The sequence below is a fragment of the Globicephala melas genome, chromosome 5 (assembly GCF_963455315.2).
Source record: "Globicephala melas chromosome 5, mGloMel1.2, whole genome shotgun sequence".
NCBI lineage: Eukaryota > Metazoa > Chordata > Mammalia > Artiodactyla > Delphinidae > Globicephala > Globicephala melas.
The window spans coordinates 10,052,318-10,069,007 of NC_083318.1; the positions used below are offsets into that span (position 1 = coordinate 10,052,318).

At 31.2% G+C, this 16,690-nt stretch overlaps 1 protein-coding gene across 1 annotated transcript in view; it reads right to left on the reverse strand.

The window, feature by feature from the left end:
• Window positions 1–1,072: 1,072 nt before the first annotated feature.
• Window positions 1,073–16,690, reverse strand: part of PCDH10 (protocadherin 10) — a 47,431-nt gene continuing 31,813 nt past the window's right edge. The window contains exon 5 of the mRNA XM_030876933.2: window positions 1,073–10,059. Within this exon, the coding sequence (XP_030732793.1) occupies window positions 10,040–10,059 (20 nt within the window). The 3' untranslated portion in view covers window positions 1,073–10,039. The remainder of the gene's footprint in view (window positions 10,060–16,690) is intronic.

Genomic DNA, 16,690 nt, shown 5'->3' on the forward strand with positions numbered 1-16,690 from the left:
CCTCAAGCTGTGAGAATATGCGACTAATAGATTGTTGTCAATTTCACCTGTCTGTCCAGCTTCAGATGCCGTGTGTTCTCCATCCTATAACCCTAGGGTGGAAATCTCTCCCTCATCAATAGGGTGGATAGTTGATAATTAAAACTACCCTTTTCCTACCTTATTTATTTTTCAGTATTTGACGAAATGAGTTGAAGTAAGTTGAGCTACATTGCGTGAACTTATTGGGTGGGATGATGTGAATTTTGTAAAATTAGGTTATTCAGATGTATCCTTGGTGAAGCAGCAGTTTGTTAAATATCATTTCTCTGGGAGATGTACTCATGCTTGTTTGACTCCAGTTTTGCTTATTCGCTGCCCACATAACATGTTGTTAAGGTGAATAGAAATGCATATATTAAAACAGCATTCTAAAACTAAATCACAAAAGGACAGTCAGAACTGACTTTAGTTTCTTAGTCCAAATTTCATGGTGTCTTATACACGAGAAGCATCCTTACCAATGACCATGTGACAGGGAGAACATTGAAATTTTAAAACATAAATGAAGTTCTAGATGCTATAACTTATTTGTTTATTTTTAAGTATAGTTACTCCTAGGATTTCAAGTTAAAATAAAACACAGAGACTGGAAGCACATCCTACCCTAGACCCAGAACTCAGAGTTAAGAGAAAGGGTCTGGATAAGAAGAGTTAGGTTTATGGTTAGGTTCTTACATCAGTTGGTCTGTATTTGTCTCATCTTCATAGGTAGGATAAGGGCCAGAATATTTTCAAGGTTCTGTTCTGCACTAAAATTCTATTATTCTTCAGGGCCCACTTATAAACAAAGCAAAACAGAAAATAAGATTAATTGCTAAGTGAGGTCAGATAATAGTTTATGAATATGGGCCAAAAACATGAAAGTGTTATGACTTTTTCAAAAATAGCTGCTAAAGGAAGATGCAAAAGGAAGATTAAAAAATAAGTATTATACACTTATTATGTCTTTTATTTATTTTTATTTACATGGCTTCCTCTTCATTATGTGTCATGTATGTGTCACAAAAAAGAGCCAGAGGGTTTGGTTTAATCTGTATCCTCTTTAAATTGGTCAAGCCCATTTTTGGCATATACAGTAGCCAAAGTTACACAAGAAAAAAAAAACTTTAAAAATATTTATAATTTACATATTATGTATTTTTAGAATGATTTCCAAATAAACATAATTAATGAAAAAATTAAGAAGTATAATTTAAATAGTAATAATATTCAATTATCACACAAAGAATAAAGTAGAATACAGTAGAGAGACTTTCATGTGACATAAGGATAAAAGTGTAGAATTCTCTGGGAATGTTAATACATAAGGCAGATCCGGTCCCATTTGGATAACAAGCTTAATAAAGCTTGAATGATAAGGAGAAGGTTAACAAGCTCTTCTACAAATAAGATTACCTTCTCCCCAAACCTTTTTTTTTTCTTTTGTATTGTCTTGCTTAAAGGCAGCAAGATCCACTGAGGCAAAAAAAAAAATCTCATTGATAACTTCTCCCTCTCCCTCATCGACAGCTGACCATCTAATCCGAGAGGAAGTTCAATCCATCTAGTATTTGACATGTCTCTCAATTCTGTCCTTCCCCCTCCATTTTTACTAGTCCAATCTGAAGTTAATTGTGCTCATTTGTTGTCTAGCTAGAGATTTACAACTTTCGGTCTGTCCTTATGAGTTATTTTACTAAATCTAAACTGGGTAATGCTTAGTAATTTGCAGCATTTATTTTTAGTCTTTCAATTGTTATACCTCATGTCTATCTCATAGACTCTTCTATTAAGAGTGTTAAAAGAAATGTTACATCTTAAACTAAAACTGTGTTAATATCTAAAATGCTAATATCTAAAGACTAATATTTTAAAATGCCTACTATGTACACCTTGTTCACTCCACGTAACTGATTTTCAGTTGAAAACTTGCTTCCCACCTCAGCAGCAATACCCTGAAATGATAATCACAGTGCTACAACCTTGTCGTATAGATTTATGAAATGTTATGACAGTGTCACATGATTCCACATGATTTGCTAATGGTGTCGCCAATTCTTCCCTTGTTCTGTTTCCTATAATTACAAGTACATTATCTTAGGATCATTGAGACATCTTTGAACTGAGTAATATTTGCAAACACTGGGCACATGAATCCATACATCTTTGTCAAAGAAACAATGGAAACAAAGGACGCATATCTTCAGGCATTTCAATGAAAGAGTTTGGTATTACTATATTTTGAAATAAAATTTATGTATTTCTTCTCTTTTTTACTACTTCCTAGGGCATACTGCATCACTTTATTTCATTCTTTGTCATATTTTAACAAGAATTACTCAACAATCATTTATTTTTATTACTTTTCTCCATGTTTTAACTTACATATGTATATGACTACACGGACTTCAGATATCAAACCTGCTTCTCAGTCTCTTAAAACCACAGAATGAAGGAAGATGCTCGTAGTCTCTTTCTTTCTCCCTCTCTCGTTTCTCACTTTCTCTCTCTAATTCATCCTTACTCAGTGTATTTTATTGTAACCACTGTGCTGTCTCTTTGTGGTCTGTGTAGCCCAGTAATAAATAAGGGTGGTTTTCACAAAATGTCAAAAAAAGTTGATCACTGATTGCCCAAGTGTGGAAAAGCCCAAGCCAACTTGTTGACAATCAAATATTATTACCTTTCAACCAGGCATTTTGATATTCTAAACATTAATTAATGGAAGGGCACAGAATCTGTTTACCTATAATACAATTCTTTCTCTTCGTGTATTCACCCATATGAGTTTCTTTTGTTGTTGGTTAATACCTACCCATCACACACATACACACACATGGATATCAATTTTGAGAGAAAGAATTGCCAGAAAACTTTGAAAGTTGCCACTCACTCCATTGTTAATTAGGAAACACAACTGAGAATGACAGTCTCACACTTTTAGAATAAAATTCAGAATTTCAGGTTTATGCAATTCACCCTGTCAACAATCATATTCTTCCCATTGTCATGATTAAGAGAAGAGTCACTCACACTGATAAGGGAAGGGGAGGGAATGGGAGTTGTGCTCCAGACTAGGTGATGGCAATGTTAATTAAATGGTCCTTACTCCTAAGTGGATTCCTTTAGGTGTTGCCCAATGATTATCAACTGCTCTCAAAAGTACATAAGTTAAAAGGAAATAAGACAAAAAGTATCTTCATCTACACAATATTCTCAATAGAAATTTTCACGTGGATTAATAAATTTCCTTTAAAATATAAATGTTCCCTTAGAAACATTAACTTAGTCATAGTTGAATATGAACTGCCTTATTTTAACTGATAAATTTAAATCCCATTTTTATGACAAGGACATAAAACTTCCAATTGATTAAAGAGAAAAAAGAAAAATGTTTAAACTTTTTGCACAGCCAAAGCACAGCTCTGGAGAACAGAGTCTGCCAGGCTAAGAAAGGACATATTCAAGAAGTCTACAATCAGAACCATTAAAAAAAAAATGCAATTTCCACTGAGCAGATAGTAAATACTGCCCAAATTCATTTTATAATATTTATAATGTCATATGCAAAAAATGTGATTCTGTCAGATATGCAGTTAATTCCAACCCACATTTATTTGCATGGAAATAGAATGATATTCAGAAAGCACATTGGGGTCAGGTCAAAAAATCAGGTAAATATGGCCTAGTGCAAACATACATATATATTTTTCTTTAGTAGGGATAGAGGGCAACTTGAGATTTGCAAAAAAGAGTTGAGGGAGATGACTAGAACTCAACAGCTGTGATTTTGACTTCCTGGACTCTGTACCACCAATAAATAGAGAGGCACACATGGGCTGAGCTGATGAGTGGATATCAAAATCAGGTCTCTTTTCATCTCGAGGTTTTGAAATTAGCACTGCTTAAATACAACTCTAAAGCAGTCTGGAATTTTGAGAAACGAATTATTTCCATTCTCAGACCGTATTCCATACTTTAGGTAACCAAGAATAAAGTAATGGAAAACAATATTAATAATAAAATATGCCACTTAATGGTGCATTAACATTGTGCTATGCATTTCACATGCATCGATTCACATAATTCTCACAAAAATTCTACAACTAAGTGTACTTCTCCATATTTTGCAAAGGTAAAGATTAAGATTCAGATGCGAAGTGACTTTTCAAAAAGATCTTGCCTGTCTTTTCACAGCATTCAAAAATTTTAAATTTAAAATAGAGATCATATGGTGCAATGCTTTTCTAACATTTAGGACAATGTTCACAGCAAGAAATACAGTTCACATGGTGACCTATTTCACACAGGTATCTGAAAAATGTTTTACAAAGAATTATTGGCTTTTACTATGAGTAATGAGTTTTGATACTTTTCTATGCTATTTTTTCCTATTCCATTTACTTATTTTTGATTTAATGCTGTCGTCTTAAAATATTGAATTGCTCTCATGACCCACTGTTGGGTTTTGACCACAAATGTAATCACTTAATTATTTGCTTATTTTATTATTTAATATTCTCCTCTTATTTCTTTCATTCCCAAAGCAGACTAGGATTTTCTTGAAGGCAGATATTACCATGTTACATCCCCTCATTGGTGAAACTTAATTTATGTTTGTAATATAATAAATTTAATTTTAGCTCTGAAAATTCATAATCTGGGTTAAATAGAAGAGTCCATGATATGATTCCCAGAAAGTATAATAATAAGGGGTAGGAGATACAGGTCTATAGGGGAACCAAAGCAACTTGTGGTTATAGCTGTTAACATTTCATTGAGAACTATCATTCCTGTATATTTTATTCAGTTCTTTCCCACCATAACGTTGGCATTATTAGTTGTTCAAATACCTAGTCTTCTCCTTCTTTGCTTCATAAAATGACCCTCTGTCCAGATATGTGTGGTTTGAACTCAAGAAAATAATTTATACAATCCACACGTGGGATTAAGAAGCATACATTTCTTCTATTACATTTTAGCTATTTCAGAATGTAAATTTCTATAAGATTCATTCAGATGTTTTCACATTACAGAAAAGTCTATTCCTTAATTCATATTTTTGTCTTGGGAAATGATACCCATATGATTTTTTTATGTTTCTATAAACTTTAAATATGAAATAGTTTGTTTCTAAATTTTAGATAAAGTGTTTTTTCTTTTATTGCTTGAAGGCACTCATATCCTATATAAAACCTTTGTATTAATCTTTGTGGACCTTTGTATTACTACCACTTAAAAAATTAAAAAGAAATATAACATCAGGTGGAAATATATATATATATATATATATAAAATATTCATTGTGGGTATCATGAGAATCATATGGAACTAAATGCCTACTTTCAAAGCTATAAATATAGTGAAATCCTTTAAACCTAGCATATGTTGCTTCAAATGAAACAGTTTTGAACAGATGTCCCCTTAGACCTGATATATTAAGACTAAAATTACTAAATCAGCATTAGTTGTTTTTAAACTTAGAGCCATATTTTGCCACTGATTTTTATCCAAAGCTCCCACAGGCGTAAGTGGAAGATCCATGCATGGAAAAATGGCATAATATGTATCCTAGTTTTATTTATTTCATATGTATACAGCAGTATAAAATAATATATTACATTTACACTCATTTTACTTAGGTATCATTATAGCATTCACAGTAACAAACACTATAGTTAAGATTTAAACTCATCTTTTGTTATAATACCCTGTTTTCACTCACAGATAACTGTCTCAAAAATGTGTTTAGAGCTGAAATTCCCTGCTTACTTTCAGCTCAAGGATGTATGGATGTATTGGAAGTCTGAGTTCTCTCATTCAGAAATTTTTGAGTCTCATGTGAAAATTCAATATTTTTGCATCATTAATGCATTATTTTCATGCAACTCAAAAACATCTGGAGTGTAAAACTTCAAACTGAGCATGTGACAAGTTTTCAAGAAATAAAAGCCATTTTTCTAATTTTACAAATACTTAAAAAATAACAGTGGTTAGAAATACATGCATGCACACTAAAGGTATTAGAATTTTAGTCATATTATTGCCTGCAATACTCTGGCGGCACCCATCTACCAGCATTCTCAAAGAATGCTATAATCTAAAACCTATGCCAAGTTTTAGAAGAAAACAAAAATACTCTACCGAACAGTAGTTTCACAAATTACTGTCTAAGGATTTTTGTTTGACCTAGCAGAGGGATATTTCTTGAAATGCTAACAATATATAAAATAATTTTACTACTCCATGGCATAAAAAATATGGAATTTTGTCATTTTCTGTTTTTCCTTGTTAAAAAGGAACATAAAAAGGATGTTAAGTGCAAAGCCTTTACCACTACAAAATTAGAGTTGAAAAAGATAAATAACCCAAGAAATTGCAATATGAAAAATATAAGATTTTCAGAAAAATTATCAAGTATATCAATGTTTTCAGTATTTTTGAACTCCTTGGGTATTAAACACACACACAGAAATATAAAGGGGAGAAAAAAACCACATGCAATGACAAATAACAGTGCTATTATCAGTCAGTAACTTGAGTAATTTTCTTTATCCTACTTAACACTTGCAACATTCTGACTGAATAACTATATTAAAGATGAACTTTATGCCAGTAAATAACTTTTGGAAGGTAAAATGGTACAATTAATGCACAGTTATTAAAATTTATGTCAAAAATTGTGAGAATTTTCTTTCCACCTCTTACAGGAGATGCAGGAGGGTTTCTACATTACAAACGACCCAACAGCAAATTATAGCACTATTAAGAAATGAAACAGGAGAAAAAGTAATTAAAATCTTTAAATCTTCTACCATAGCACTTAATTTGCAATGTTTGATAAAGGCATTGCATTTAATATCTTCATAAAATAAAATATGCATATTTCCTTAGTATTTACCAAGAAAGATGATACTTATAATTATGCAGACATCATTATATCTGTAAAGTAATTCTGATGTGATATTTAAATATTTGATTTAAAATGATGTCACAAACTTATGTTCACAAGTTAAAAATTAGAATTTTACATACAGATGGAATATTTCTAAAAATTGTCATTTGACATACCTCTGAAACATCAAGACACTGTTTCCACAGAAAAATATTGACTTTTACTACTCTAAAACTAGCCATGTTAACAAGAAGTAAATGTCATGATTATTTTCTGAAATAATTAATTGATGAAATACTGTCTAATAATTTGGGTATTATTTTCCTTTGATATGTGTACAATTATGGAAGATTGGATATTAGGATGACTAGATTAATTACAAAACTTATTCTAAAATTCCTTTTCATACAAATCTCATAAATGTTTGTTTGAAAAACTTCATTATTGATTGGTTGCATCCTTGCATCTCAAGGTTCCCCTCACTGGGAGAAAACATTTTGATAAATGTTTAATAAAATCATATCTTTACTCTGTTGTAACTTCTGACTTATTCTGGATGCAATAGATACATTAATAGCTAATCTTTTACTATTTTTTGTTTAAATAATTCTAGTTATCCCACAGATTAGGTAAAAATTTTGTGTTTTTTTGTTTTTGTAGATTGATGATAAAATTTAAGAACTAAAATGCAAATTAGTATAACAGGTTACTATAATATATTAAAAAAACAAATAGACAAATATATGGTATGAGAAGTTGGTTCAAGGGAAATTATACACAACGATATAAAGGATTAAATAATTAAATAAAATTTCTTTAAGTCAAATGAATTAATATAGCTGTTACATAGGAAGTGAGTATAACCTTATTTTCAGTGCGTGTAATAAGGCAGATGGATATGAGTTTCCCCCATAACTGTAAAATGGTGAGTGAAAAGTTTTAATTAAAGCAGAGTGATTCAACAAGAAAATAATTTTCTTGTTTAAAAAGCAGTTACAACCAACAGACTTTTTTCTAGTTAAATTATATAAAAATGTTTCCTTACTAAAATAGTCTATCATTCAAAATATTAATGTAGTAATGCCAAAATTTTAAGAAAAGCTTACTGCTGGATCTAGTGAGTGTGTGTGCTTTATGTGTCGTATGTGACAAATTAGCTTCATTTATTTTTAAAGGGTCCCCAAAAGGCTGGAACATCACACACATTACTTTGATATATAAATTGGGATTATGACATATTAATGTCTAATCTGATAAGAAAAATGAGTGATACCAAGATATCACTCAAATATACACATCAAGGACCTAGGAATATATGTATGCATTTTAATGTCAAATCTAGGAAAGTATTCCCATTTAGATGACATAAAATTAGGTGGAAAACATTTGTTACGTGCTAAGTTTAGTCTGTTCTTTAATAACATAGCATGATTCAAACTATCATCGAACATAAGATCTGTTAAAATTAAGGGAAATATTTCAAAATCAGTCTGCAATTTGGGTTTGGCAAACATTTAGACATAATGTTGAGGGAGTTTTTAGAGGGGAACTGTGACAGATCTGGTTTTTGCTTAGAAGATTATCACATCCTCTGATTCTTCTCTTTCTTAATTGTACTTCAACAAGCAAGAAACAGTATAATAAAAGGAAAATATGTAAAAGAAAGGAAAATGCATCTTACTGAATTTAATAATTAACCTTGTTGACATAAACATAAAAAGCAAACTTCACTTTTCAAGGCCCACTCATGAAGAATTTTCTCATTAATAAAACACTGACTACATTTAAGCTATAAAATTTTCACATATAACACTAAAAGAGTAATGTACCATGTTTCTGTCTCCAAATTTATGTAATTTGTTTTAAATTTAGAGATCCTTTATATCTTATGGTTATTCTTTACTAGTTCAGATATTTATGTACCTCTATATATTCATATAGAGTTATAGATTTTATATGCATGTGTTATTAGAAGTCACAAAACTATGTAAAACTATGTAAAATAAAACTTTGTGTGAATTATATGATTGAAGAACTTCATTTAAAATAATAATTTTCAATTACATATTTTACACCACAGAATGTACAGACACACCCAGTGTTTTTTTTTTTTCCTAACAACAGATACAGGTGAATTTATAGATTCTTTATAAAATCTTTAAATGATTCTAAATTCAAAGCCATAGAAATAGAATCGAAATAATGTAGATTGTTAGATATTTTGATAGTACATGTTCAGTGCTCCTCTGATAACATCGACAGCTATATCTTTGGCATTGAAAATCAGTACGAGTTCTTGACAAAATTTTGCAGCTTAGAGCTTCATTTTCTTTTAAACAAGGAAAAACAGGGTTGAATAAGATACAAAAACTGGAAGGAACGATTAATGATTATTTTTTTCTTAGTAAGTTTATCTTTGGGACCCTGAATTACCTTTTACTTTATTATATGATGTAGACTGTATGAATCCATTTAAAAACCAACTAAGTTGTACCACATTTTAGGAAAATTATATAATATAATATATATATTTTATATTTATTTAGAAGCTTTGAAATAGTACAGTAAACACTTTGCAACACGGTGTATAAACTACAGAATGTCTTTGATATTTTGTGGGTCTTCAGAATACAACATTTTTTATAACCCACAGGTGAAAAGAACATAATCACAATCTCTCTTGTAAAGTTGGAATAGTTTGGGGAACACTTGATCACACAAAAATAATATAAAACAGTCAAGTTTAAAACAGTGATATTGCATTTATAATGCACAAATTTCCTTTATCTTTATAACTGGCTTCTCGTGGTGAATATAAACATCTAAAGGGCTCAGTGACATTTGGAGAGAGAAAGATATATAGTGCTGTAAACAGGCACACACTGATCGGAGAGGCAAAATCAGTTGCCTAAAGTTTCTACAGTTCTGCACATTTCAACTCATTTCTCAGGCCTGCTGAGAGCAATTAGGTCCTATAATTGGCCGTAATGACTCCGCTGGCAATCTAATACTCAGTTACACACAACTAACTGGATGGCCAAGATAATGAAGTTGAAAAGTTGATGCTTTTGTTGGTCGACTTTGTGCAAATCATGCTGCTTCAGGTAAGTCCTGTAGAATTGACTAGCATATCCTTTTCCGTGCTGTGAAAAAGAAAAGAAAAATACTCTAAGAGAAACAGCCTGACTGTTGGTGTTTAGAATTGCACAGTATTGTAAAAGAAGCAAATACAGCTGGAAACAAGTTGTATCCCCCTACCAGACCCAGGTAGTGTGTCACCTTGGCTTCTAATAGCCACAGTCATTCTGTTGTTTGGGTTTCTGAAAATGACAATTTTGACATTTATACAAATCAGTTTTGCATGGGAAACGTGAGCTTTATATACCAACCCTCAATTATGCGATTAACTTTTTAAAGTTATCTACAAAACAATCCCTACTTCACTATTTATGCACAATCAGAATAGAGGAAAAAATTGTGGTCCTTACATTTCTAGAACAAGTCTTTAGAATATCTATGATAAGTGGTTATATATTTAATTTAACAAGCTCTAAGTTAAATCTATTTATAATAGATTTATATATAGATTTATTAAATCTATTTATAATAGATTTATATATAAATCTATTAAATCTAAACCTATTAAATCTACATATAATAGGAGAAAACTGTACCAGGAAGTGTTCATGTAGTTAAAAATTAAAGGATGATTCACATTTTTGATGTTTATTTTATCTAATTTTTTTAGAATTATATAAAAACCAAATCTTTTTATGGCCTGTAATTTTGTAAGGTAAATTTATCCCCTGAAAGGAATCAGTTTTCTTCTAAGGTGGGAATAGGCGAAGGGGAGAAAAAGATATTATTGAATGTGGCCCAGTCTTATAAAATGAATTATGAAGCAGGATGTCCAGATTCAATCATTCAGAATTTATGATCTTAAGTATTTAATTTATAATGATAAAGGATACTTCTTCCCACTTATTCATAATCTTTGTGATATTTGACCATGAGCACAATGAGAACAGAGACTGCATCTCCTAGATCAGTGTCTGGGACATAAGAGATGTATAATAAAAATGAGCTAAAAATCAAGATGGTTCAATTGTGATTAAAAAACACATATATGTGTATCTCATTAAAAAATAAGTACAACATTAAGTAGCATAACTGAATTGTTTCAAACTGGTGAAAAGTTACTTTTTTTGTTGTTTTCTACGAATGTAAGAACATGCTGATGAGTTCACTTCCTCTCCTACGGTATTTCCACTCATTTCAAGTAGATTTTCTAGTTATATATTTTTTTAATTTATTTTCCCTGATTCTCTCATTTATTTTTCCTCACAAACTCAGTTTCTGACCAGACCATCAAGCATTTCTTCATTAGTTCACCTTTTAGCAAAAATACATCAATTAAAATTGTAAAAATCAGGTACCACCACTGACAGAAATCAAAGTGAAAATGGTAGCTATTATAACTTACCTGGTCATAATGCTACAAAGAGTATTCTATTATATAAGCAAATAGAAACTTCACTCTTTTAAAAGAATAGAATCTTATTTTCCTATGCCTTTGAATTCAAATTCTCTGCTTCATGATAAACTTGATAAATATGAATGATTTACATTTTGTTTATGTCAATCAGGATTTAAAATTCTCAAGTAAATTAAAATATTTAGCCATCACAGAAACTCGGGTTTATAAAATGAATTGGAACAAATAATTATAGTGATCAAATAACGTATTGTCTAAACTGCACAATTGTGTAGCTGAAAGGGAGCATTATTAATAACTACACAAGGTGTAATCTTGCACTTTTCTGGACAACCCAGAAAATATCATCATCTTACAAATAATATAATTTTTTTCAAAATAAGTTGGAGATATTACTTACAGTTTGAAGTTTTTCTTAAACAGTATAAATCAGAAACTACTGATTTTTAGGAAACATTATACTAGTTCAAAATAAAAAAGAAACTCAGTAATGACCTATACTCAACCTATAAACTAACTCATTATGTGAAAAAAATGAATACACTGAAAAGCTACTTCTTAGTGTAAATTCAGAGATTAGTCAACCTAACACACGTTTAAATGAGTAAAATATTTCTAATTAGGTTAAAAGATTACTTATAGGGGGCTTCCCTGGTGGCGCAGTGGTTGAGAGTCCACCTGCCGATGCAGGGGACACGGGTTCGTGCCCTGGTCCGGGAAGATCCCACATGCCGCGGAGTGGCTGGGCCCGTGAGCCATGGCCGCTGAGCCTGCGCGTCCGGAGCCTGTGCTCCGCAACGGGAGAGGCCACAACAGTGAGAGGCCCGCGTACCACAAAAAAAAAAAAAAAAAAAAAAAAGATTACTTATAAAATAAGTTATTAGCCTAGATATTATACGTTCATTTGATTTAATTAGGATACAGAAAGAAATCGTGTTATTAAAGTGGTTCACTGTTACAAGAACACAGATGTTTAGCATATAATATACTCAATATCTGAAATATAAACACAAGCTTAAAAGGTATATTTTATTACTGCTTAGGCTTACATGTGTGCTGCTTTTATTTAAATTGCACCTATTTCAGTAGTTCTCCGAATAATATAATCACCTTTCGTTACATTTACCTCTTCCCATCTATCTGTTAATTCAGGAATGCAAATCTGAATAGGACAAGTGTAAGGGCTGAAGTTGAAGGTCAGAACAAATTAGAATAGAGAGGGAAGATTTCCTTTATTTCAAAAGCTAATTTCCCGAATGTTAAGGATTGCTAGACAAGCTAGAGAAGATAAAATATATTATTACTAAAGTTACAGTCATATACATTTTGTTTCAAGGCTTTTTTTTTTTTTTTTTTTTTTTTTTGTCCCACAGGCCTAGCCATTCCGCGGCATGTGGGATCTTCCCGGACCGGGGCACGAACACGTGTCCCCTACATCGCAGACTCTCAACCACTGCACCACCAGGGAAGCCCCCTGTTTCAAGGTTTTTAAAAGGTGAGTCTGAATACTGAAAAATCATTGTTCTTTGGGGGATATATGGGTTAATGTTGGAAGTAGGACACGTATATAAGAGACAAATTGACGCTATTACATTTTAGAGTCCGTACCAAGGACAATTATTCTACAGTATTAACGATTATGGTCATGCATTTGTTAAGCATTTCAGGCTAGAGAGTATGGGTCAAATACATTGAATCTTCATGCTTTCTGTTGTATTCTGTATATGTTTTGGAATTATCAAAGCATAGTTGGAGAATTTCTGCTTTTTCTTTTCATTTTGCAGATGCATTTTTCCTTAGCTATTCATCAGCATGTATAGGGATTTGGTTACTTGATATGAATAAAATATTTTATTTTAATTCAAGTCAAAAGTAATAGAAAAAGGACTATTAGCATTCCTTTTTTTATAACTATGTCAATTCTTCCTTAATTATATGTTTTAAAAAAGCTGTACTTATAAGTATTTACAAAATATATATATTTTGTAGAACTACACATATTTACTTTAAAAATTCAAAAATAAAATAAAATTCATTAAAAATTTAAAATTCAAACAGCACAGAAAAAGCCAAATAAGAATAAAAGCACTCAAAAATACCCCAAAAATGATAACTGCTGCTAACAACTTTGTGACTATCTTTCCAGATACTGTGATTCCAGATTACTGGAATTTTAATTAATTAATTAATTAATTTGTTTGTTTGTTTTTACCTCTATTTATTCATTCAATGCATTTATTCTTCAAAGTGAGTCATATAAATGTTACATTTAACACATTTATCTTACTGCCTAAACTACAGATGAAAAATTACTATTAATGGAGAAGAGATTCAAATATCTACCTTTTATAATTTAGCATATATATGTGTGTATATATTTAACATGTATATGTATGTATATTTTCAGCATGTACATACTATTTTAATGAAAGTTCCATGATGCATATTTTTCCTTATACTGTGGAATCGTGTTACTGCCTTTGGTAATTTGTAAAATCTGATATTAAACTGTTGGACATTTAAAAATTCTGATGAATGACTTAAGAAGACTGCCTGTAAATATGTATGTTGCAAAATAAAATTGAAAAACATCACCAGCGATATTCTATTTCTTCAACATACTATAGTTTACTAAAAATCTGGTGAAAAATAATTTTGTATAATATATTAAAATGACAATTTAATCATTTGAATATTCACATTCCTCTACTTGCGTGGCAGGAAGCATAATACTCTTTATACTTTATGACAGCGTAAATCACAGAAGCTAAAGTAATAAATAAAGCTTATGAAGTGATCTAATCTATTTCTGCCACTGAAAGAAAGAACAGCCTTCAAATATCCCGGATGATGGAGACTCTCCACTACAGTGAAAAACTTCTAGAAGCTGAGATCAGTAAGCTACTCGGGAAGTCATTCAAATGTTTCCTGAGCCTCAGGGTCAGGACACTTCTTTATGTATAAAGTGAACCTACGGTACAAGAGTTTAAGCCCATTACCCCTTGTAGGAGTCAGAAACATCTACTCTCTGTTCCCTGTGTGAAAGCACATCATAAACTGAAAGATCATTTAAAAGTAAGCCCCATTAGAGATCTGTCCAGCGAATAATCAGTTCTTTTAACTTTCCTCTGTCTTATTCTTGAACCATTTTTGAAGATTCTCTTCAAATATGTCTCTAAAGAGTTTTTTTTCTGTTTAACCCTAAAGTGCTGAGATGAGCATAGTTGTGTTAACTATTAAAATGGGTCGCTGCTTTGTCTTTGATCTTCCCACTGGAACGCCCTTATATTTGCTTTTATTTTTTTAATATAGTTGTATCTTGTTCATATTGTAAATGTTTTCCTCCTCTCAAAAAATTACAAAAATATTTGAAATTAAGTATGTATATAATTTAAAAAATTACATGCTATGGTTTATTATGAATTATAAAGACTGAAAGCCTTCTGTTAGTTTAATATAGATTGTCTTTCTGTCTAATAATTGTAGCTCAGAGCAATATAAACTTGCATTCTTATATTTATTTCATAATGTTCACAGCATCCTCATGTTAAATTTCCTTTCATCAAACAATATGCCTTTTTATTCTAGTTTGACAGTTAAGAGATTATAGAATATATCTAGAAAGCAAGAGTTCATTTGAAGGAGGTGATTCCCATTTGTAAACTTGATTAGTTTTTTAGAAAGGAAACTTTTTGAAATAAATGACTCAAATAAGACTTCAGACCACTCACCTAAGACATACATCGTAAAGCCAAGTGTTTATTTTTAGTTTAGTCTATATATGTACGCAATGCTTACAACATAATTTGCAATTATTAAATGCCTATTAAATTAAAAGATAAATCCATGGGTATTTTAAGGGATAAGAAATCGGTAAGTGTAGTTTTGTGGATTAGAAATGTACATCAATAAATGCATCCTTTCTAAGATAGGAGACAAACATATTGAGCATAATATTCTCTTTATAGACATTTTAGCTCTAGAAATTCTGGCACCCCTAAGTGCCAGAACGTAGTTACCAAAACTGCTATTTTTTAGTTGTGATAGAGACTGTATATGAACTTGAGGTCACAAAATAGAAATGAATTGGACTTCATTTGCTTACTAAGAATGGTGTGGGCAAAGACAGAATTAATTTCATAAGCTGCAAGCTACCCTTGAGATCAAGCAGTGTTCATGCACTGTGCAAAGCCCTATATGTACCACCTGTGAAATTACAGTATTTAGTATTACAAATGGAGCTTATTTTTAAACCACATTTTGTTGTTAGTTAAAAGACTTCATAGCCTTGAAAATAGGGGCTTCTATCTGTCTACAAGTAGAATCCAAAAGTATGGCAGAATACCATTACCTTCACATAGCTTTGTTTGAGCAAGTGAGTCTCCCCAAACATCATGAATTTCTTGTAGATAGAAAATCCATAGGCTTTTAGAAATTTCTATATACTTGTATGTGTTTGTGTGTATGTGAATATGTGTGATTTAAAACTACCTTCTTATTAAGGCAATAGTACATTCACCAAGAAATATCTACTCTATGGGTTACTGCAACCTTGTCAACTACCATTAATATATATATTTTTAACATTTTTATTGGAGTATAATTGCTTTACAGTGTTGTGTTAGTTTCTGCTGTATAACAAAGTGAATCAGCTATATGTGTACATATATCCCCATATCCCCTCCCTCTTGCATCTCCCTCCCACCCTCCCTATCCCACCCCTCGAAGTGGTCACAAAGCACTGAGCTGATCTCCCTGTGCTATGTATTAACAGGGTAGGTGTAATTACAGTAACTCAATTTTGTTTGGTTTAAAAATCTTTGTCTCTAATTAATTACTTTAATTAAGAGTGCTTTAAAATCTACAACAAAAACCAGTGATAGTATATTAACTCCTTTAATTAGACAATATACTTTGATTATTATCATTACCTGAATTGATTTAAGCAAGATATCAAAAAACACATGGTAATCATCTAGACACAAAAATTGTCAATATTCTAAATATCTTTTTAAATGCTAAAGAAATAAACTTTTATATTAAAATATTTGTTTAAAAAAACTTAGCATGACAATGTACTTGCATTTTATAGATTGAATGGATGTATTCCAAACTTACCTAGAAATGTCAAAAATTATGCCTTGAAAGCTTAACAAATTTTTCCTGAGGGTGAAAAAAGTAATAGGACATGACCCTACCAAGAACACTTTGGTCACCATCCAGGCTCTCTTTGACAAACAAAACCCCCTTGCCTGAATGGTATCTTAAAATCAAGTCTG